Source organism: Lissotriton vulgaris, chromosome 1_1, assembly GCF_964263255.1.
Source record: "Lissotriton vulgaris chromosome 1_1, aLisVul1.2, whole genome shotgun sequence".
Classification (NCBI taxonomy): Eukaryota; Metazoa; Chordata; class Amphibia; order Caudata; family Salamandridae; genus Lissotriton; species Lissotriton vulgaris.
Genome location: NC_141685.1, coordinates 329,860,424 through 329,885,794, shown reverse-complemented (window position 1 = coordinate 329,885,794; position 25,371 = coordinate 329,860,424). Strand labels below are relative to the sequence as shown.

General features: G+C 47.1%; 1 protein-coding gene across 1 annotated transcript in view; it reads right to left on the bottom strand.

Moving 5' to 3' along the window:
* Nucleotides 1-25,371, bottom strand: part of LOC147747132 (cytochrome P450 4B1-like) — a 415,025-nt gene that overhangs the window by 112,923 nt on the left and 276,731 nt on the right. The window contains exon 7 of the mRNA XM_086952390.1: nucleotides 1,115-1,221. Coding sequence (XP_086808516.1) covers nucleotides 1,115-1,221 — 107 coding nt within the window. The remainder of the gene's footprint in view (nucleotides 1-1,114; nucleotides 1,222-25,371) is intronic.

The following is a 25,371-nucleotide window of genomic DNA, read 5'->3' as shown; positions in this document are numbered from 1 at the left end:
TCACTACAACACAATCAAAACACTCAAATATCTTTCCATTCACAAACCTTTTCTCAAGCCCAATCCGCAATGAAAATAAAGTATATCTACATTCAAAATCTAGCTATGTCAGTTTTTCAGTGCAAAATACTACCAGCTACTAAGTTCAGTTCATCTCAAAACTGCTACTAATTTTGATATTGTGAAAAATCAACAAATAGTCATTAGACACTGACACACAGTAGAAATGTGCAATAAATTGATGCTAAAATCAACTATCAGTTGAAGCAATAAACAACATAGCAAAGTTACTTTGTCTGCAGCCTAACTAAGGGATGTTGAAAGAATGTATGTGAGAAGTGTGTGTTGTTTACAAAAAGAATTATTAAACTGATTGACAAGGATTATTGGTCTCTCCTGTGGTACAAGTGAACTGTTGCCATGGGCACATTTTATACATTATTATGTTTAGCCAATTATATTGTACCAATCAGGAAGCACACAGAAGATAAGTATGAATTTCTTTAAAATATTTGCTATTTTGCACATTAAAAAACTGCCTATTGTCAATAGATACAAATTAATAAAAACTCTTTCCTCAAAACAAAATGACAAAGAATTAAACACTGGCATTTAATTATCTGTCTTTGATTTTTACATTTTCCTGATTTGGGATAGACTTTTTACCCACTTATTGGGTAATGTACCTTAGTGGTAGCTAGGGAATTTACTAAAGGGTTGTTTGAGCAAATTCGTACTCTGCATTCTACTAATGTAGGAGTTTCAAGATTGATGTCACAGTTTCATGCACTAAATAAAATATTTCTAGTTCGATTTCAAGTGCTTCTTCGCAAAATTTTGGTAAGTGATTTTCTAATCACTTTCTAGTAAATCACTACAGGTTCATTACTTTTGATAAGGAGCAGTACAGGGGAAAAAAAATTCTGCACCGATCAGTGTTACAAAAACATGACTTTAATTCATGACAGAAAAAAGAGTAACAAAATGCTATCCTCATGAGTCCGGGGAGAGGAGAGAGAAAGAGAGAAAGAATCAAAACAGCGAAATTCATATTATGCCTTAACATGAAAGACGTGGATTCAAGCACTCTACCCTGGATTTCTCTAGACCTTACCCGAGCACACAGAAGAATATCTAAAAAGTCCAGATGTCTCTTTTGCTGTATCTTCTCTAGCTCCTTCTCATTCTTCAGGGATTCTTTTCTTAGTTTGATCACTTTATCTGGGCAAGGATAAATCAGAAGATTTATTTTGAAGAATGATATTACCAATTTGCTAACTATTCTTAGCAATTCCAAATAATGACATTGATAAAAAATAAGTTTGATAGAACAAAGTACTGTTATCTCTAGAGTTTGCTTCCTACATTTCCTTTAATCTATACTGTAATGTGGCACAACAGGAAGTACGAAACTAAGAACAGACATTATAAATGTAAAAGGCTGTAGGGTACCTCACCCAATTTCCATCATAATGACCAGGCAGTTTGCTTATGAGTAGAACACCGAGTTTAGTGTATACGTCACATGTTAGTTTCCCTTCAAGCGTATATTCTTCTAATTCACTTATGGATTTTACCAAAAAAACAATGTTTCTATAAAAAGTAATAGAAATGGGAAAATCTTCATAGGGTAATTCACAAAGCCAAAGATTTAGAGGGGACATATGTTTCAAAAAAGAGTTTTGCGGTTTGTAAATTGCGATTTTTATCGATTTGCAATTTGAGAATAGCAAAAAATTTGCAAATCCTACATATTCCTTAATTGCGACTCGCAAATTGCAAATCGCAATTAAGTAATATCTACCCATTCATTCCTATGAGACTAGAGACCCAGAGGAATGAATGGGAAGACATTCGCAATTTGCGATTACCAAATATGTAATTGCAATTTGCAAATGCAAATTCAAGGGTGTAAGGGTACCAAAAGGACACCCTATAACACCCCTGACATATGCATGTGTGCACATGTTGCACACATACATGCCCATATGGCACTTTTAAAAAAGCAAACAAAAGTGATTTTTTTTCTCGAAAATCGCAAATTACCACCAACTTAAAGTTGGTGGTAATTTGCGATTCCTTAAGGCCAAATAGCAAAGTTCTGGTGCTTCCAGAATTGCATTTAAGGAATCGCAATTTGCAATTCCTTAATTGCATTCGCAAAATAGAGAAACACACATTTTGCAATTTTCTATTTTGCGATGGTCTTTTGCAAGGATACATTCCATAAGGCTTTTTTCCATCCGCAAACAGGCAGATTCTGACAATCGGCCCTTTTGCAAACGGGAAAAAGGCTTGATACATATGGCCCAAAGGCTTGATACATATGGCCTGAAGACACGCAAAGTATGCAATGCTTAAATTCCTTCTATGTACGTTTTAGTTTAAAACTCGTAAGCTCTGCATGAACATATCTGCAGCACGTGATAAGTACACATTTTAGAACATTCATGTATTTTTGCACGGTATTCAAGTCACAAAACTGACTATAACCCTTTTGCTCTGTGGGTGTATAAAGTAAATAATGCATACAATATGTATACCTACAATTACAAAAATTATGAAATTATTGTTTAAATCTATACCAGATTTATCTATGAAAATATTTACAAATACATGCCACCCTTTCTTATATGAACTCTTTAACTTTTAGATCGACTGATGCATATCCTCAGATCCGCAACAAAACCCTTTGACAATGGAAAGGGGAGACCTCTCGGTCACCCCGAACGTATGGCTGGGTGCCCCGACCGCCCGGGAAACCTTTGCAGGAGCAGGGCGTGTCCCCGGCCGGTATGCCCAAAGTGGTGTGGTTGGAGCACGCCCCCGCCGCCTAAGAAGGATGTCCTCACACCCGCCCGGAAGTCCGTGCAATTTTTGGCGGGAGGGGGATGCCGCCCGGCCCCCGCTGCAAGTTAAAAGGCGCGGGGGTCCAGGCAAGCGTCCTCTTGTTCCCGCGCTCTGAAGGCTGCACCACTCGTCGCTCGTGAGCCCTCAAGGGAACAAGCAGCAGTTTTTTGAACGTGGTAATCAGTGTTTTTTCTGTTTCAGTCGTCAAGGCGTATCTGGGATCCGAGGAGCTGCTGGAAAACAGGCTGAGAGAAAACAGAACGTCAGATATGCCTGGAAAGAAGAATGGGAAGAGCTCGGAGATGGAACGGATGCTTCACACACTGGTAAACCAAGTGTCGGCAATGGACAGTAAATTTGGTAAGGTGGACCGAATGGGTCGCAGCTTAGCAGAACTCCAGAAGAAAGTGGAAGCTCAGGCGGGGCCCTAGGGGAGACCTAAGAGGATTGTGGGGCCTGCTTTGCCAAACGTTACTCCAGGGGGGAACAAGGGGAAAAAGAAGAAAGAGAAAAGGGGACCTAGCGAGGTCCCGGTCCCGGTGGAAGTTCCGCTGGTCCCACCGGATGGGGGATTGCCAATCCCTGTGATTATCACACCACTGGATAAGGAACAGGTACCCCCCGAACTGGCGATGCATCTAGCGGCGGTATTGCCTTGGTTGAAGAAGGGAGCTGGGGGATCCACGGCGGCGGAAGATCCAGCTGAGGAGGCCAGGCAAATTATCGACCAGCTCAGGCAGGCAAGGGGCTCTGGGGCAGGGAACGTGCCTTCTATTCCTCTGCAGGTGACGAACACGGCCGCGGTCGAGAACCAGAATAAGGCGACGGACACGACCGGAGGTGCGACGGAAAATGGTAAGAGGTCGCTCCCAATAATGGGGGAGGGCGCTGTGCCTTCAAGGCGGGAATGTCTGGCACAACATTTCCGATGGCCACGAAAGAGATGGTGTGGGCAAACAAATATATTAATATGTTTTCATTGTTGACGGACAATCGTGAATTAGAGTATGCCAAAACCCAGAAGGAATGGTTGCACCCCAGTGAATGGAGGGCTAAAATGGCAGAATTCAGGGTGGAGGAGTCTATGATGAATTGGATCAGGGCTTTTTCTGTGTTTGTGGCAATCATGGGTGAGCGAACACCAGAATTGTTGGGAGACCTTGCTTGCTACCAGAGCAGGATCACGGGCTTCCATGAGAAATATGGGGGGGATGCATGGAAAGGGTACGATGTGTCGTTTAGAAAAGCAAAAGAGTTTAATGAATATTTGACTTGGGATTGTTTGGACACTGTATCATGGCATGCACAGTTCACGCCAGGCTCGGCGGGAGGAACAGGGTCGAGTGCGAATGGTTTCAGGGCTTTTCAGCAGAAACAACCACAGCCCTTTCGACCAGCCCACGGGGGAGAAACTCAGTCTAGATCGGGTGGGAATGGGAACAAGCGAGGGGTATGTTGGGGTTTTAACAAGGGAACGTGTATTAGGCCGCAGGGAACATGATGGTTCATGCATGCCTGTGCAGGTTGTGGTAACACCTCCCACCCCGAAACTAGCTGCCGATCCAGAGGCAATGTTACCGGGGGAAAAGGGGGTACCAAGCAGGATTGACACGGTGGTTTGGATGACTAAGCAATCGCCCGTGGATATTTTGGCTATGACTCCCTGGCTGAGCAAATACCCTGATCATGTGTCCGCCGGGATCCTGCGGGATGGCTTCTCGTATGGCTTTAGGATCCCGGCGAGTGATTTTCGGGGGGCCCCCTTATGCAGAATCCAACTGTCCGTTACGCACAACCCGACTGTGGTCGCCACAAAAATTGCAAAAGAGGTTCGCTTGGGGCGGATTGCAGGACCGTTTGGTGAAATACCAGCTGCCAATTTTGTGTGGTCCCCATTAGGGGTAGTTCCCAAGAAGGAGCCGGGCGAATTCACGCTCATACATAATCTGTCTGCGCCAAGGGGGGCTTCCGTGAATGAGGCAATCGATGCAGGCATTTGCAGTGGGAGGTATGCATCGTTCGATGACGCAGTGGTCATGTTGAATCGCCTAGGCTCCGGGGCACTGTTAGCAAAATCGGATATTGAATCCGCATTTAGGTTACTACCGGTGCATCCCCAGGATCAGCACTTGTTGGGTTTCGCATTCCAGGGGAAGTACTACATGGATATGTGCATGCCGATGGGTTGTTCAATTTCCTGTGCCTACTTTGAAATGTTTAGCTCATTCCTGGAGTGGGCATTCTCGAGGGCCTCAGGGCACCAACATGTGATGCAATATCTCGATGATTTCCTGTTTCTCGGCTCGGCGGGCTCTCGGGACTGTGCACGGGCATTGCAGGAATTTTGTGTGCTCATGTGGGGTTTCGGGGTTCCGTTGGCGTCAGGTAAGACAGTGGGGCCAGCTACCTCCCTGGAGTTTCTGAGTATTGAACTAGACTCGGTGGAGGGTTGCTTCTGTCTGCCGGCGGAGAAGATCGCCAAATTTAGGGCCTCCTTGCTACAATGTCTTAAGAACGACAAGGTGACACTGCATCAACTACAGCAAACAGTGGGACAGCTGAATTTTGCTCCGAGGGTTATACCGATGGCTCGCCCTTTCTCACGATCCATTGCCCAGGCCATGGTTGGCCTCAAAGAAGGGCATCATCGCACGAGACTGTCGGCAGAGGTTCGCCAGGACATGCTCATTTGGCTGGCATTCCTGGCGGATTTCAATGGCCGGTAGTCTGGAGCAAAGCCCCGGCCTCGTCAGCAGAGTTAGGTTTATGGACCGACTCTGCGGGCAATGTGGGATTTGGCGCGATCCTTGGTAAACGATGGTCGGCCCAGAAGTGGCCAGCATGGTGGGAGGCAAGTGACTTGACGAGCAACATTGGTTTCCTAGAGTTATTCCCGATCTGGGTAGCGTTGTCGGCCTGGCCAGAAGAGTTCCGAAACCACTCAGTGATATTCTGGTCTGATAACATGACTGTGGTGGAGTGCATTAACCAGCAGGCAGCACGCTGCAAGTGGATATTGCGATTGTTGAAAGAAATTGTGTTGAAATGCTTGAATCTAAATGTACAATTCAGGGCAAAACATGTGCCGGGAGTACTGAATAATGCAGCTGATGCGCTCTCTCATTTCAAAATACAGGCATTTAGGGATTGTTTACCCTCAGCGGAGCTAGTGGCAGCGCCATTTCCCGAAGCGCTATGGCAAATCGGCGCCCCGGACTACAAAACCTCGTGGCAGCCAGTTTAGTGCCCAGGACAAGGAAAGCTAATGAAGGGGCGTTCTGCTCGTACTGCACCTTTTTGGGCCCTGAATGAGAGCATATATGGGGTCAGGAGGGGTCTTTTACCCAGTTTTTAGTGGCACTTCATGAGGAGGGCCGGTCGGCGGCAACCGCCAGTCGGTATAAGGCCGCCATATCGTTTATGGCTCAGCTCCAAGGGATCAGGGACCCGACGGACTCCTCTATAGTCAGAAAGGCGCTGCGCGGCTGGCGGCACTTAGAGGGGCGCAAAAGGGATACCAGCATCCGATAGGATTTGACAGGTTGACCGCCTTGCTGGCTAAACTAGGGGAGACGTGCTCCTCACCTAGTGAGGTTGTCCTATTCCGGGCAGCATTTGCACTGGCATTCTATGGGGCCCTGTGGGTAGGCGAACTAGTGGCTGCCAATAAAAGGGATACCGAGGGGGGTCTGCGCAGGGACCACCCGCAAGTGAGGGGGGATTCCCTGCTGATCACGATTGCCAGGTCAAAGACAGACCAGGAGGCCCGGGGGAGTAGCATTGTGTTGCAGCGCGCTCCGGGTAGTCCCTGTTGTCCAGTGATGCACGTTGAGGCCTACCTAAAGCAAAGGGTGACGACGTGGGGGGGGGGGGGCTTGCTGCGGCATGCTGACGGCACCCCGTTAACTAAGTTTCAGTTCCAAAGGGTGCTGGCGATCACTATTGCAGCTGCGGGCTTGAACCCGAGTGATTTTGGAACTCATTCATTCAGGATAAGGGCCGCACAGAAGCGACGGCCGGGGGTCTGCAGGCAGACAATGTTAAACAGATGGGGCAATGGTCTTCAGACTGTTTCAAACGTTATGTGCGGTTGCACATGTTGTAATTTATTTGAGAAGTACACTCACGCTTGTTGTCTTTTGTTTGGATTACAGTTTCACGAGCCTGTGACGCAGGGCGGAAATTGGGACTTGCCCAGTATCAGCTAACCACCACTTCAGGAGCGAGGAATGGAAGACGAGTGGTCTGGGTCATGGGCCACTCATACGTGAGATGGGCCGTGGACATATTCAGGGCAGGTGATGCGATTCACACATCTGAGGACTATGGTTTCAGGGTAACCTTCCATGGGAAGGGCGGTTTGTGTATTGACCGACTGCAAAGTTTTGTGGAAGAATTGTTAGGGCGGCACAGGTCACCGCCATCAGTAGTCATAGTGCACATTGGAAGCAATGACTTGGTGAGGTTGGGCAGACGGGCTTTAATTGAACACATACTTTCAGCAGTTAGTTGGTTAGCAAAGACACTCCCGGGGTGCACAATAGCTTGGTCACACATGATTCCGAGGAGGGTATGGAGGGGTGGGTTGTCCACAACAGCGTTGAACCATTCGGTGAAGAGGGTCAACAATAAAATGGAGAAGTTGTTTCGATCTAACCACCTTCAAAGTATACCTCACGGGTGCATCTGGGGGACCACTGTTATTCAGACGATGGGGTACACCTGTCCAGGGTGGGGAATGACATATTGATAGGAGACATGATAGCTTGGCTAGTGGGATTGAGGCGACATGGCCTATAGGAGTTGTGGGGCGGCCAGATAGTCGGTCAACTATCTGGCCTGTGGCGGTAAGGTCATGATCGGTGAGCAGTGATTTCAAGGTCCCTAGTGGGGGCGCCAACCATTATGGATGGGAGCGCCTGGGGGAGGCGTCCATTGGCCCCTCCCACCGGGGGCGGCACCCATTACGGATGGGATCGCCCAGGGGGAGACGGCCATAGGCACCTCCCAGGGGGAGACGGCCATATGCCCCTCCCACTAATTTCCCGGGGGCCGGATATCCGCTGCGGCGGAAGGTAGTGCGGGGAAAGGGGGGAGTCCACGCTGTCCTTCTTACGGTTACCCCGCACGGGAACTCGGACGTCCTTAAGATGGCGCCGGGTGGAAGGGGGCCCCCATGACAAGGGAAGTTACGGATGGCTACGAGGGTAAAGTCCTCTGCGCATGCGCCACTGACACGTGAGGGCGGAAATTTGTTGATAGGGATCTGACACCGGTTAAGACCTTGCCGTTGGCCCCTAACGATAGGATGTACAAAATTTGTATGCAATGCATGATGTCATAATGTTAGACTCGGTTAGGAAAATCTTTGTATTAGAGATTTGTTAAGGTTAGCCTGGATACCTGTCTTCATCAAGTGTAATGGAAAGTTGAATTTTGTACATGATAAATGAAACGTTTTTAATTTAAAGTTTTATATTTTGTTTCATGTTTTAATACATACGGCCGGGGGGGTCGCGAGGCCCCCCTGCCTTCCAAAAGTTCAAAAATGTGTCTGTCTCCTACCATTGGGATTGGTGGTGGAAGGGGTGGCGGGCATCCAGGACCATATGTATGTTTCATGTTTGTGTTATGAGTCAAATTATATTAGAGAAATGATTCTCTAGGGGTTTGTAAATGCCTAACAGGGTAATATGTTGTGGTTTATAAAGAATTTGAAATTGCAGTTACTCTGGCCACTCCTTGGACAATTCCCAGGTTACGCATACATTTTCAAAACATACTTATATATGCTTAATGCCTACATAGAGTGCATACATAACTTGTATGCCATATGGTCGAACTTACATTAAGGATATGTCCACTTTAGTGAACTATATTTGATGCATGCTAGGATAGGAGAGCCAAGCATCCACTGTCCTGGGCAATGCACGACAACACAGGATCAGGTGTTCAATGAAAACAGAAAAATAAAAACTATGGGAACACTTATAGCAGGGGAAATTCTTCACATCTCTATACCGACTATCCTGTATATCTATAGTTGTGTGTGTGACGTGAATGAAAAGATTTCTGATTAATGGTGTGGCTGGGAGGGTTTTCTTGTGTTGCTGATAACTGATTGTACTGCTGATTGCCGGACAAGTTGGCTCCTATACCCGCTGGTGCTGAATGGTCTCTCTTTGTTCGAAACGGCCGATTTGGTACAGAAGATAGCTATGTTCGCCGGATGAGAGGGGAGCGTCGTGCTTGGCGACTGATGTTCGCCTGCCTACCTCCGCTGAGGCCCTTTCTACACCAACTCCAGAAAGGTTTGTGATCTGAGGCCCCGGACGGACAGCCACCAACATAGTCCGTGGGGAAGACTGGTATTTGCACAGCCCACACTAGCTGAAATTTTAGATGAGCCATATTGCTTCCATGGTGGAAACGGCTTCCAGTGAAGATTACATGAGCCATCGGAATAGGGGTAAGTAACGCTGCCTCGCTTTCCATTATCTCTGACTCGCTCGCATTAACTTCAAACCCCCTCACTCAATAATTAAAGACTCGCTCATAGTAACGGACTGAGCGCGCTCCGTAGGACGTCTCTCCTGATCCGCTATATAGTTGGCAGTCCTGCCAAGTATCACGCATCAGGTGTGACACTCACGCATTTCAGTGCGGTGTTCCGCATCACCGCACTGAAATGCATTGCCACGCATTTTGCCACCTGCCAGCCCGCGCCACCAGCGGTGCCTGCTCAGCGGCTCGGCTGCTCCGAGAGACGTTCAATAAATAGTTAAAGATCCTTTTGCTCTCGGCTCTGGAGTGGCTGGAGCGCTACAGTGTAACAAATCTTCCCAGCCTACAGTGCTTTCCTTAGACACACAAACACTCTCTCTCACTGCTGCCAATTATCGACAGGGTGGGGGGTCTTGCCCTCAGCAGTCGATGCTACTGGCTGTCAGTCAATGTGGCACACCAGGGCGTCCAGTGCCGTCACGTCCAGAGGAAGAGTAAGTAGGCAGAATGGCGGGGACTCGATCTGAGTCAGTTGAGTCCTCCTCACCGGGTGCACAGTCCGTGCTGACTCTTCTTCTGCAGTGAGTAGGCAGCGCCGCAATTTAATTTACCCCCCGGCGTACCAGCGTTCACGTAACTTGCCAGCCTCTGTGACCAAAATATTTACAACAAGGGGTGGTGAGGGACAGAGTCTCTGAATTAAACAGAATACTCTCACCCAGTCAAGAGATCAGGGCTAGATCCAACACCGTTTTTTAGCTCACTGCACCATCCCAGTTTCAGAACCTGGCTGTATGCAAATTAGTCTGTTCCTGTCCCAGTGCATGATGGGAACAGGGCAAACTAAACTACAAAAGCCAATTCTTACACTGGGAAGGAAACAAGCTACCGGGGACCGGTTTCTGGCATTTCAGCCGTCTTCGGCCCGGCTTGCTTGAATCCTGATGGTGCAATGAGCAAGGGACTCACATCTGAGTATACCCTTCCACGCTTAGGGTGGACAAAAATATTTACAACAAGGGGTGGTGAGCGACAGAGTCTCTGAATTAAACAGAATACTCTCACCCAGTCAAGAGATCAGGGCTAGATCCAACACCGTTTTTTAGCTCACTGCACCATCCCAGTTTCAGAACCTGGCTGTATGCAAATTAGTCTGTTCCTGTCCCAGTGCATGATGGGAACAGGGCAAACTAAACTACAAAAGCCAATTCTTACACTGGGAAGGAAACAAGCTACCGGGGACCGGTTTCTGGCATTTCAGCCGTCTTCGGCCCGGCTTGCTTGAATCCTGATTGTGCAATGAGCAAGGGACTCACATCTGAGTATACCCTTCCACGCTTAGGGTGGACAAAAATATTTACAACAAGGGGTGGTGAGGGACAGAGTCTCTGAATTAAACAGAATACTCTCACCCAGTCAAGAGATCAGGGCTAGATCCAACACCGTTTTTTAGCTCACTGCACCATCCCAGTTTCAGAACCTGGCTGTATGCAAATTAGTCTGTTCCTGTCCCAGTGCATGATGGGAACAGGGCAAACTAAACTACAAAAGCCAATTCTTACACTGGGAAGGAAACAAGCTACCGGGGACCGGTTTCTGGCATTTCAGCCGTCTTCGGCCCGGCTTGCTTGAATCCTGATGGTGCAATGAGCAAGGGACTCACATCTGAGTATACCCTTCCACGCTTAGGGTGGACAAAAATATTTACAACAAGGGGTGGTGAGGGACAGAGTCTCTGAATTAAACAGAATACTCTCACCCAGTCAAGAGATCAGGGCTAGATCCAACACCGTTTTTTAGCTCACTGCACCATCCTGTATACTCAGACATGAGTCCCTTTCTCACTGCTCCATCAGGATTCAAGCAAGCCGGGCCGAAGAGGCTGAAATGCCAGAAACCGGTCCCCAGTAGCTTGTCTCCTTTCTGGTAAAGAATTGGCTTGGTAGTTTAGTCTGCCCTGTTCCCATGATGCACTGGGCCAGGGACAGACTGATTTGCATATAGCCATGTTCTGAGCTGGGATGGGGCAGTGAGATAAATAACGGTGATGGATCAAGCCCTGATCTTTGGACTGGGTAAGAGTGGTCTGCTCAATTCAGACACTCTGTTCATCACCACCCCCTTTTGTAAATCGATTTTGGCCACTATAGGTGTGGCAGGGTATACTCAGACATGAGTCCCTTTCTCACTGCTCCATCAGGATTCAAGCAAGCCGGGCCGAAGAGGCTGAAATGCCAGAAACCGGTCCCCGGTAGCTTGTCTCCTTTCTGGTAAAGAATTGGCTTGGTAGTTTAGTCTGCCCTGTTCCCATGATGCACTGGGCCAGGGACAGACTGATTTGCATATAGCCATGTTCTGAGCTGGGATGGGGCAGTGAGATAAATAACGGTGATGGATCAAGCCCTGATCTTTGGACTGGGTAAGAGTGGTCTGCTCAATTCAGACACTCTGTTCATCACCACCCCCTTTTGTAAATCGATTTTGGCCACTATAGGTGTGGCAGGGTATACTCAGACATGAGTCCCTTTCTCACTGCTCCATCAGGATTCAAGCAAGCCGGGCCGAAGAGGCTGAAATGCCAGAAACCGGTCCCCGGTAGCTTGTCTCCTTTCTGGTAAAGAATTGGCTTGGTAGTTTAGTCTGCCCTGTTCCCATGATGCACTGGGCCAGGGACAGACTGATTTGCATATAGCCATGTTCTGAGCTGGGATGGGGCAGTGAGATAAATAACGGTGATGGATCAAGCCCTGATCTTTGGACTGGGTAAGAGTGGTCTGCTCAATTCAGACACTCTGTTCATCACCACCCCCTTTTGTAAATCGATTTTGGCCACTATAGGTGTGGCAGGGTATACTCAGACATGAGTCCCTTTCTCACTGCTCCATCAGGATTCAAGCAAGCCGGGCCGAAGAGGCTGAAATGCCAGAAACCGGTCCCCGGTAGCTTGTCTCCTTTCTGGTAAAGAATTGGCTTGGTAGTTTAGTCTGCCCTGTTCCCATGATGCACTGGGCCAGGGACAGACTGATTTGCATCTAGCCATGTTCTGAGCTGGGATGGGGCAGTGAGATAAATAACGGTGATGGATCAAGCCCTGATCTTTGGACTGGGTAAGAGTGGTCTGCTCAATTCAGACACTCTGTTCATCACCACCCCCTTTTGTAAATCGATTTTGGCCACTATAGGTGTGGCAGGGTATACTCAGACATGAGTCCCTTTCTCACTGCTCCATCAGGATTCAAGCAAGCCGGGCCGAAGAGGCTGAAATGCCAGAAACCGGTCCCCGGTAGCTTGTCTCCTTTCTGGTAAAGAATTGGCTTGGTAGTTTAGTCTGCCCTGTTCCCATGATGCACTGGGCCAGGGACAGACTGATTTGCATATAGCCATGTTCTGAGCTGGGATGGGGCAGTGAGATAAATAACGGTGATGGATCAAGCCCTGATCTTTGGACTGGGTAAGAGTGGTCTGCTCAATTCAGACACTCTGTTCATCACCACCCCCTTTTGTAAATCGATTTTGGCCACTATAGGTGTGGCAGGGTATACTCAGACATGAGTCCCTTTCTCACTGCTCCATCAGGATTCAAGCAAGCCGGGCCGAAGAGGCTGAAATGCCAGAAACCGGTCCCCGGTAGCTTGTCTCCTTTCTGGTAAAGAATTGGCTTGGTAGTTTAGTCTGCCCTGTTCCCATGATGCACTGGGCCAGGGACAGACTGATTTGCATATAGCCATGTTCTGAGCTGGGATGGGGCAGTGAGATAAATAACGGTGATGGATCAAGCCCTGATCTTTGGACTGGGTAAGAGTGGTCTGCTCAATTCAGACACTCTGTTCATCACCACCCCCTTTTGTAAATCGATTTTGGCCACTATAGGTGTGGCAGGGTATACTCAGACATGAGTCCCTTTCTCACTGCTCCATCAGGATTCAAGCAAGCCGGGCCGAAGAGGCTGAAATGCCAGAAACCGGTCCCCGGTAGCTTGTCTCCTTTCTGGTAAAGAATTGGCTTGGTAGTTTAGTCTGCCCTGTTCCCATGATGCACTGGGCCAGGGACAGACTGATTTGCATATAGCCATGTTCTGAGCTGGGATGGGGCAGTGAGATAAATAACGGTGATGGATCAAGCCCTGATCTTTGGACTGGGTAAGAGTGGTCTGCTCAATTCAGACACTCTGTTCATCACCACCCCCTTTTGTAAATCGATTTTGGCCACTATAGGTGTGGCAGGGTATACTCAGACATGAGTCCCTTTCTCACTGCTCCATCAGGATTCAAGCAAGCCGGGCCGAAGAGGCTGAAATGCCAGAAACCGGTCCCCGGTAGCTTGTCTCCTTTCTGGTAAAGAATTGGCTTGGTAGTTTAGTCTGCCCTGTTCCCATGATGCACTGGGCCAGGGACAGACTGATTTGCATATAGCCATGTTCTGAGCTGGGATGGGGCAGTGAGATAAATAACGGTGATGGATCAAGCCCTGATCTTTGGACTGGGTAAGAGTGGTCTGCTCAATTCAGACACTCTGTTCATCACCACCCCCTTTTGTAAATCGATTTTGGCCACTATAGGTGTGGCAGGGTATACTCAGACATGAGTCCCTTTCTCACTGCTCCATCAGGATTCAAGCAAGCCGGGCCGAAGAGGCTGAAATGCCAGAAACCGGTCCCCGGTAGCTTGTCTCCTTTCTGGTAAAGAATTGGCTTGGTAGTTTAGTCTGCCCTGTTCCCATGATGCACTGGGCCAGGGACAGACTGATTTGCATATAGCCATGTTCTGAGCTGGGATGGGGCAGTGAGATAAATAACGGTGATGGATCAAGCCCGGATCTTTGGACTGGGTAAGAGTGGTCTGCTCAATTCAGACACTCTGTTCATCACCACCCCCTTTTGTAAATCGATTTTGGCCACTATAGGTGTGGCAGGGTATACTCAGACATGAGTCCCTTTCTCACTGCTCCATCAGGATTCAAGCAAGCCGGGCCGAAGAGGCTGAAATGCCAGAAACCGGTCCCCGGTAGCTTGTCTCCTTTCTGGTAAAGAATTGGCTTGGTAGTTTAGTCTGCCCTGTTCCCATGATGCACTGGGCCAGGGACAGACTGATTTGCATATAGCCATGTTCTGAGCTGGGATGGGGCAGTGAGATAAATAACGGTGATGGATCAAGCCCTGATCTTTGGACTGGGTAAGAGTGGTCTGCTCAATTCAGACACTCTGTTCATCACCACCCCCTTTTGTAAATCGATTTTGGCCACTATAGGTGTGGCAGGGTATACTCAGACATGAGTCCCTTTCTCACTGCTCCATCAGGATTCAAGCAAGCCGGGCCGAAGAGGCTGAAATGCCAGAAACCGGTCCCCGGTAGCTTGTCTCCTTTCTGGTAAAGAATTGGCTTGGTAGTTTAGTCTGCCCTGTTCCCATGATGCACTGGGCCAGGGACAGACTGATTTGCATATAGCCATGTTCTGAGCTGGGATGGGGCAGTGAGATAAATAACGGTGATGGATCAAGCCCTGATCTTTGGACTGGGTAAGAGTGGTCTGCTCAATTCAGACACTCTGTTCATCACCACCCCCTTTTGTAAATCGATTTTGGCCACTATAGGTGTGGCAGGGTATACTCAGACATGAGTCCCTTTCTCACTGCTCCATCAGGATTCAAGCAAGCCGGGCCGAAGAGGCTGAAATGCCAGAAACCGGTCCCCGGTAGCTTGTCTCCTTTCTGGTAAAGAATTGGCTTGGTAGTTTAGTCTGCCCTGTTCCCATGATGCACTGGGCCAGGGACAGACTGATTTGCATATAGCCATGTTCTGAGCTGGGATGGGGCAGTGAGATAAATAACGGTGATGGATCAAGCCCTGATCTTTGGACTGGGTAAGAGTGGTCTGCTCAATTCAGACACTCTGTTCATCACCACCCCCTTTTGTAAATCGATTTTGGCCACTATAGGTGTGGCAGGGTATACTCAGACATGAGTCCCTTTCTCACTGCTCCATCAGGATTCAAGCAAGCCGGGCCGAAGAGGCTGAAATGCCAGAAACCGGTCCCCGGTAGCTTGTCTCCTTTCTGGTAAAGAATTGGCTTGGTAGTTTAGTCTGCCCTGTTCCCATGATGCACTGGGCCAGGGACAGACTGATTTGCATATAGCCATGTTCTGAGCTGGGATGGGGCAGTGAGATAAATAACGGTGATGGATCAAGCCCGGATCTTTGGACTGGGTAAGAGTGGTCTGCTCAATTCAGACACTCTGTTCATCACCACCCCCTTTTGTAAATTGAGCCTCTGTGACCGGCAGGGACTCGGAGAGACAGAGTGACTGACCGACCCAGAGGCCAACAGATTTTGAAAGAGTGGCCGGCAAGCTTTGCACCAGTCTCACAGCAGGCACATTAACCTGCTGAGCTGTCTTACCAAGATGTTATGTTGCTTTGGACGCTGATGTCGTCCCAGGAAGCAGACATGTTAGTATATTTCCTTTTTTAAGCAGCTCTCACTCGTGGCAGACGCGGGGGATTCTTGTTTGACGCTGCCTCAGACTACTCAGCTGTAAATTATAAAGTTGTGAACAATATTGTGAGGCACCAGAGCTAGAACCAATAATTGTGCAGGCTAGGCCTACATTAAATATTCATCTCCCTCGATCCGATAATAACCTAAGAATATACCAAGAACCCCGCTCTATTTAACCCCCTTTCATAGCATCCTTCTCTAAACGTGCAAAAGGGCTGCATTTTGACCAACTTTTTAAATATTATCTGGCAGATGCATCAAGCAAAATACCTCCCGGTAAAATAGCGAATCGGTAAAAAAGGCCGATACTGAACACAAAACCTGAAAATCCAATGCATCAACCCCAAATCCTAAAAAAATAAAGAATCGCAAAATAACCCCTGCGGAAATATACCGAATCGCAAATTAGCCAATCGATAATACCAAGAAAGAAATCAGCCTCTGGAAATACTGAATAGCTGTTAAAAAATCGCATCGAAATGCAGCAAAACTCGCAAATACCGAATATGCCCAAAATCGCTATTTTGCATGAGCAAAATAAGGGGAATCACAAACTGGAGGTAAAGTTTTTGGAAGGAAGGAAACAATTAAATATACAGGTGCAGCTTCAAATATGCCTCTGGAGACCCTGAATGTCTACCAAAAGGGCTTCCCCCTACGTGCTTGTTAGGAGGAGAATCAACGCGCTTGCACAACGCAGGAGGATGATCCAGGAGAGGGTTTTCAGGGTGCGCCACACATTGCTGGGCCAGACAGAGGAACTGTGTTATAACTTGTGTTTCCCTGCTGCTCAGCTGGTATGTATGTCATATAGATTGTTGGATGATTGGAATGTTGCTGTGCTGTGAATGTCAGTTGAGTGAGGGCTGAGCAGCAGGACAGCTGCTCCTGATGGGGTTAACATTATATCGTAACTAACTAACTTAAATAAAGTAACTTGATCTATCTTACTTGAAGTATCCATCTTCTCTTTGAGTACAACATTTTGGCGACATTTGGGGACTTTACTGAAAAGAATCAACGCGTGCAAAGGAAAAAGACCATATGAAAACTTCATTCTGACCAAGGAAAGAAGAGATAAGGTACTGGTGAAGAGGAAGAAAGAAGACCAAAGGTAAAAACAGATAATTTAAGTTTGGATGAAAAGTGCGTGTGTAATCTGGCTGGCAAACAAACCCCATCAGTGACCCAGACATCGGTCGCCCTGAAATCAAGGTTTGCCAGATTGGATTTGTTTGATTTACCAGCGACAGCGCGGAGTATCACTGTAGTCTGCATCTTGATAAGACATTACCTCTGTGACTGTTGAAAAGGAAAATGAAACTTTGGCAGGGCACAAGAGATTAGCGCTGTAACTGTGAAAAAGGATGATATCAGCGCTGTGAGATTAACACTGTCACTATTTAAAAGAAAATAAAACTGTGGCAAGGCTGAAGAGATTAACGCTGGGACAGTTAAAATTAGCGCTGTCACTGTTCAAAGTAAAGTGTGCTCTGTGACTGTTAAAAGGAAAATAAAACTGTGGCAAAGCTGAAGAGATTTGCGCTGTACTGTTTAATGGAAAGTGCGCTTCAAGAAGATAAAAGACTGAAACCGATTGAAACTGTGAGGAAAAGTTTTGTTTTTTTTGTAGTTAATTAAAGCGGTAGAAACATCAACCAAAAGCATCTTTTGAAAGTTTGATAAACGGTGGCTCGAGCAGAGAAACACGAGCCTACTCACCGTTGGAATCTTCGTCATTGAGCTATTGTTGCTGACCGGGAGGCGAGAGCAAGAAGCGACGTCACTGCAGGAAGTGTCAGGAAACGAGCGTCGGCAAGAAACGAGCATCATTACAGGAAGTGTCTATGACGTAATGACGCTGCGTGGTGGCCATTTTGCGACTCTGTTGTGCTACTAGTTACTAGGCAACCCGTTTTCAGTGGAGCAATGCGTCTGGAAGAGACGTGAAGAAACATTGTTTTAATTGAAACCGGGTGAGTTGTGTGGCAACGAGCGCCGAAGTATGCAATGCGTTTTGTTGGTAAAACGCGTCTTGTGGAGAGATCGTGCCTCAGTGATGGAGCACGATCTAGTGGCAATAAGTTGTATATACAAGAAGGAACGCGAACTAGTAGCAACAAGTAGTATTTACAAGAACTGTGTGCAAGACTTTTTTTTTCTTATTTGGAAGTGTGAAAGTACCTTGTACGAGGAGAATACTCAAGGGTCACCATTTAAGAGATAAACTGCGAATGTGTAAACAAGAGACTATACCTGTGATTTAACCTGAAGATTATCACCGAAGTCAACCAGTGTGTAAACAAGAGACAATAACTAATAAATAACCTGAGGATTACCACTGTAAGAAACAACAAAATCTGTATCTGCAATGGAGAATTATGCCGCAGCGGACACTTTCATTGGACAGTTGTCGCTGAATTTAATGTGCAGGGCAATGCTAAAGGTGTTCTGGAGGATGGGTGTAGTTTGCTGCTGTGTGTGAGTGGTGATCTAGGTGCGGTTTCTCTTTTGGTTTTGTGTGTGAGCTTGTGTCAAGATGCCAAAGCGTTCATTAGTTTCACTGGTGTGTGTATTATTTGAGAGTTTGTAGTAGCTATGTTGTATGTGGTCACATGGTTATTAGAGGGCTATGCAGTATATGGTCGCTCATTGGTCATCTTGTTTTGGTGTTGGTGATTGTTTTACCAAGAGTTGTTACACAACTGGTGTTGTGTGTGGGTCGTGTTTAGATGTTGGGCGACTCATTAACTCATCTTGGTAGTGGCTATGTGGTATGTGGTCACATAGTTATTTGAGGGCTATGCTGTTTATGGTCGCTCATTGGTTATTTTGTTTTGGTGTTGGTGATTGTTTCACCCAGAGAGTTGTTACACAACTGGTGTTGTGTGTGGGTCGTGTTTAGATGTTGGGCGACTCATTAACTCATGTGGTGGTGGCTACGTGGTATGTGGTCACATGGTTATTTGAGGGCTGTGCTGTATATGGTCACTCATTGGTTATTTGAGGGCTATGCTGTATATGGTCACTCATTGGTTATTTTGTTTTGGTGTCGGTGATGGTGTCACCAAAGAGTTGTTACACAACTGGTGTTGTGTGTGAGTGCCTCTGGATGTTAGACCACTCATTACTCATGTTTGTGGGGGCTATGTGGTATATGGTCACCCTTCGGTTGTGTTTGTCCCCAATGGATCTTGCGTGTGAGTTGGCGTCAGGTTGTGAGCCACTCATTAGCTTGTGCACAAGTTGTTTGCCGCATATGTCCAGTTGGGGTTCGTAGTGTGCACGTGTGGTGCTGAGGTGTGTTTGTTGTGAGTGTGTGTTTTCCCGTGGTATGGATGTGTCATGCGAGTACTGTTACTTATGGTGTGCGCGTTGTTTCCTGGTACTTGTTGCATTAAGTTTGTTCCTTTGTGTCTTGCTTGTTATACTGGCCTGGCCAGCTGGTATAATTAGTGGCATAAGGATGTAGGATGAAGATAGTTGTTCATTTCAGGAAGTAATGCGGTGCGGGATGTGTTAATATTTATTGTATGTGTTGTTAATTTGTACTTTAGTGCATTGCGTTAATATTACTGACTATCTGTACTGGAGTGCATCTCATTGACAACCATTTTATTGCTTATTTGCAATTGTACCCATAACGAAGGGAGATATGTTATAACTTGTGTTTCCCTGCTGCTCAGCTGGTATGTATGTCATATAGATTGTTGGATGATTGGAATGTTGCTGTGCTGTGAATGTCAGTTGAGAGAGGGCTGAGCAGCAGGACAGCTGCTCCTGATGGGGTTAACATTATATCTTAACTAACTAACTTAAATAAAGTAACTTGATCTATCTTACTTGAAGTATCCATCTTCTCTTTGAGTACAACAAACTGATCTACAAGTACAGGCTGAACCGGGCCATGATCATATGCCTCATTGCCGACCTGGAACCACTATTGCAGCACCAGACCTGTAGGACCAACGCCATCCCAGCCCATGTCCAGGTCCTATGCAGGCTGCACCTGCTGGCATCTGGAAGCTTCCAGGGGGTCATAGAAGTAGCCGGAGGCGTGTCGCAAAGCGCACTTTCACGCTTCTTCCACAAATTCCTATATGCCATGCTGACATTGATACATCACCACATCACCTTCCCCACAACCCCACAGCAGTTGAATCGCACCAAACAGGAGTTATACCATTTGGCACAATTTCCCCATGTGATAGGATGCGTTGACTGCAAGCATGTCCCCATCTGTCCCCCCTCAGCCAATGAATACATCTTCCGCAACCGGAAGTCATATCATTCCATCAACATGCAGGTCGTGTGCAATGCCAAGCACATCATAACGGACATTTTAGCCCAATTTCCAGGACGCACACACGACGCATACATATCCAGACACAGTGGCATCCACAGGCGTCTGATCAACGGTGAATTTGGAGAAGGACATTTACTAGGTACAGACTAATGCCTCATCATTAACTCCATCCTCACATATGTAATGTATTCATGCTGCTAACCCTTTGCTCCCCACCCTGCAGGTGACAGCGCCTATGCCTTGCGGGAATATCTCCTCACTCCCTACCTCAACCCAGCAACACCTCAGGAGCAGCACACATCAGCACCAGGAATGTGGTAGAGCGAACCTTTGGCATCCTCAAGAGTTGCTTTCGGATACTATACAAGACAGAAGGTGCCTTGCAGTATGACCCAGTGACCTGCTGCCGGATAATAGCAGCCTGCGCCATGCTGCACAACATTGCCACAAGAAGGGGGATACCAATAGAGGTGGACGGAGAGGACGACTTACGTGCACAGCAACCCCCCCCCCCCCACACCACCAACAGGCACACGTGCCTAACACAGCTGAAGGCCAAAGGAGGCGAACATACATCACACAACATCACTTCTGAGACATGTATGAATGAGCCATCACAACATGATCTTGTTTGCAAATGTGTAATGCACATGAGCAACTGTCAGGTGCATATAAATGAGACGCCAACATGACTCAGAATCAAAGAAAGTTTTGGGATACATGTCCGTTGTCATCACAGGAGTATCTTGTGGTAGTATTGGTGACCCATGGTTACGTCACCATGGCCAGGGAGCCAATTGAACCTGGCTATTTGCGCTTGCCACGTAGCCTCAGCCTCCTGTCTCCTGACTCCTCCACACCACCGCGATGTGTGTCAGTGGCTGTGGAGCTGCGCACACTGTGCCTCCTCTCACTGGCCTCCGGCACAGAGACACTGCTGACGCTTGAAGCAACCTCACTCCGCTCTTCCACTCCCAAACTGCTGGCACTGAAAGTCCCAGACTGCAGATGCTCCACTGCAGTGGTAACTTTTTCTAAGGACTTTGCCACATCTCCACAGTAATGGCCCAAGTCGACCAGCAGGGACACAGATCTGCGTGATAGTACAGCTGTGTTGTTGCACAGCTTAGTGATGGCCCTAATGGAGGCATTGGAATGGAGCATGTTCTGCTGATGCATCCTGCGCTCGCTCTGTTGCCCCGCAATGACAGCACTTGTGAGTTCCTGCAGGCACAGTTTCATGTCCCTGTTGCCCTCAGCAACGGCTGTGGTCATCTCACGCACAGCATCAGTCATGGTGCCAATTTTGTTTGCCAATTTGGAAATGTTAATATTTATAGTACCCATGAGTTTCCCCTGCAGGCGCTGGACACGCAGCATCCGTGTCTCAACCACTCCGTAGCCGTGTGTTGGATCCTCAGATCTCTCTGCAGCTCTACCCAGGGGCCTGCCCCGCTGTCGGACTCGGACACGTGCTGGTGTTTGAGCTGGCGGAGTGACGACTGTCTGCCGTGGAACATCTGTTGCTGCTGGCTTCTGCTCTATCTCCATCACCTGCAGGGAGGGGACATTTACCCTGCGGCTTTGTGTTGTTGTCCACGGTGGTGGTGGTGTTGGTGTTGTTGTCCGCAGTGGTGGTGGTGGTGGGTTGTCCGCCTGGTGGTGGTGGTGGTGGTGGTGGTGATGGTGGCGGTGGTGATGGTGTTGGTGGTGTCGTGGGTTCACGTCCCTGCGGAGACTCAGCATCGGTCACCACTGGGGTTTCAGAGATGACGAGGTATCCGCTGTCATCTGAATCAAGGGGTGATGCATCTGTGTGTGAAACAGTGCATTGTTATTATTTTGTCAGGGGGACTCTGTATTGTATTCTTTCAAATACATAAAGGACATATATGGACTGACATTTGGCCCTGTGCTGCTGATTTCAATTCATTAACATCAGGGATCAGACATGCACTCTTTCATGATATGACTAAAACTCCCAGGATGCAACACTCTGGTGAGGGGATATGCGTTAGGCACGGCTACATGTGCACTGTGTTTGGCCTGGGGGAATGGACAGGGGTAGACAACACGCTGCGTATCTGCACTGGCATGCATCTTACCTTGTCCTCCTGCTGCAGCGCTGGAAGTGTCCAATTGGGTGACCCCCACAACAGCTTCTGGCTCAATGGTAGCCTCAACGAGGTCCTCGAGGGCTGTGTTTGGTGTGACGCTGGATATTCCCCCTCCTGTGCCAGCTGCATCCTTCACCCTTTCTTCAATCCTCTCATTTGTCCTTTTCCTGAGGTCATACCACCTCTTCTTCAGATCATCGATGCTGTGGTGGGTGACTCCTACAGCATTTACTCTCTCCTCGATGCGCAGCCAGATCTTGCGCTACTCTGCCTCAGGCACCTTTAGGGACAGCTTGCCAAAAAGCCTGTCATGTTTGCTGCTCACCCCCTGGATGAGTAGTTCAAGTTCTTTATCTGAAAACTTTTGCCTCCTCTTCCTGGGCATGTCCTTGTCCTGGGGTGCATCCTTCTCCATCCTAGATGTCTGTGCAATAGCTAGTTTACGCTATTACTGTATCACTCCTCAGCTCCTGTGCTCTGCCTCCTCCTCCTCTGAGCTCCTCAGGGCACTGAATGTAGCATGGGCTGTGTTACTTCCTGCTTGTGATGTCATCAACCTGCTTCCGGTGTGACTTTTTTTTTAGTGAATTTGCTAATATCGAAATCGCAAATACCGATTCGGTATTTGCTATTCTTTGATTTGGAGTCTCGCAATCTTGTTTTCCGAATTATTTAGCGATTTTTTGCGATTCAGTATTTAATACCGAATCTGTTGATGCATCGCGATATGCGAGTCCTTAACCGCATCGCCGCCGACGCTTTTCTCGCTGTGTGGGCAAATTTGAAAAAGCTGCGTTACATGACGAGCTCGACTCGTCATCCGCACACAACCACCGTGGCTGATGACGAGCTGAGCTCGTCATCAGCAGCGAAGAGGTTATTAGAGATTCCTTATTTTTTGCTAATAAGGATGTTTTACCGAATTTTGATGCATATACCCCTATATGTTCTTCTTGAAAGCATTGGCTCCTTTTTAGTGTTTTCTCATTAGTGCTGCCTTTGACCCGTGCGTTTTTAGTATTTCTTAATCTTTTCACGATGCTTGGGCTGCACAGTAATTACTGGAAAGCACTTTCTGCAATTGTTTACAGTGTGTGCGCCCATAAAGAAACTGTTTAAAAAAGGTTTGTGACGCTTTTTCCAGATGAAGCGTCAGCATGTAAGGAGAGTCTGATTTTGGCTGTTTGTGTTTATGTGGAGTAGTGTTCCATATATACTTGCACTTAAAAGTCCGTACTTCTCTCAGTGCAAGAGCTTTCACAAATAAAGTTGAGGACTGTAAGTAAGGTTTGCCATAAGTAATGAAAGGTTGCTTGAATGTATCCTTTCATGTGCCACCATAACACTGAATAGTACATATGTAAGGGTCCCAGAGAAAGACGTATCACAAACATACACAATTAATTAATCAAAACATTTTCTAATAAAAGAATTCATCACATTTAATAGAGCAAACACTGTTCTTTAATCACAATGTGCTGGTCAATAAATCAGACATTATACACAATCATAATAATGCCCCGAGCACAGGAAAGGGAGGGAAGTGTAAGGTGTGAAATGGAAAGGGTAGGGTAGTTCAAAAGAGAGACCTTAATGTCATACTCAACAAAACATTCACTATTAATTAAGAAAGGCTTCAACTTATTCAAGCCAAAATTACAATTACAGTAACATTGCAGAAGTCATTCGACGGTCACAATCATAAATACTAAACAGTCATGGATAGTCCGGATGACAATACTGGTAGAGCCGTCGACGTTTCGACCCCTACATGGGAGGTTGAATGGAGCCCTTAAATGGGGCCCTTCCTCAGGACAACAAGGGATGTAGTGGGGCAAGACAATTCATGGTGACTCGGGCCAGCCGGCTCCGGGTATTGGGAATCTGTTGGACCACCTTCCGTGTGGTCAGATACTAGTGGACTGAAGGCCAATTCAGGCCGGATGTGTGTTTCAAGATGGGGGTGGAGTCTGTCCTTCTGCTCATGAGGACTGCTGAGATGAATAGGAAATATCCTCTCCTGCACTTCCGATCGATCAGGAGGCCGCGATAGCAATCAGCAGTCCAAAAAATGCCATATTCGTCCTAGACGATAGGGACTTAGCGCCGCCCTCGATTCTATCAACAACGTAGCTGCAGCGGCGGTCTGCCGTCTCAGACTGCTCTGTCCTTCGTGTTCTCTTTTGAACTACCCTACCCTTTCCATTTCACACCTTACACTTCCCTCCCTTTCCTGTGTAATGTGTGAATATTTGTATGTTTCCCTCACCTTCATTGCTTGGTTTTGCTCGCAAGAAAATCACTCATAGTTGTTGAAATGTCACTCATAATTACACTGAAATTATGGAAATGTCACACATATCAATCTCAAAACTTGGCAGCTATGAGTTGGTGTGATCTGCACCATTACTTTGGACGTCTGGCATAACCCCTTTGTGCTGGTAAATCAAGTTACTTAATACACTCTGAGGCAGCTAATGTAGTGTAGTTCCTATATTTCCAATAGGTTCTGCGCATTGGAATAGTGTATCCAGTAGTTTAGATGTAGGACTGAAGTCAACTAGGTCTCTACCGAATATACTAAAAATCCAATCCAAAAATTCTTTATTTCGGCCATTTGAGACCATAAAAGATCAATTAAAACATTTAAAACATATAAAACATACAGTAAAATCAGGGCAAGGAGCAACATACAAATCCGTTTGGTTACAAGAAAGTCAGGGGAGCTATGGACACAGTTAGCTACATTTCATTACAGTCCAGTACATATTTAGAAGGTAATTAGCCTTTCAGTATTTTTCCCCTTATCTGCCACATGGCCATTAAATACTTGGCAACTGCAAAAACTATGTGGTGCATGGTACTTGTCTTCAAGATTATATAAGATTGTAAATAGTTTCTGATGCCCAAGTTCCTGCACAGTGGCGCTAGCCAATATTTCCTCGGTCTATTGTAGGCAGGGCAAAAAAAACACACATGTAGTTCGTCCTCCGCATTCCCACTGCACCCAGGACAGATTTTATCATCTGACATTGTCCATTGACTAGTAAGGGCTTTAAGGGGCAGCGTTCCAAACCTCCATTGAATGAACAGCTTCCT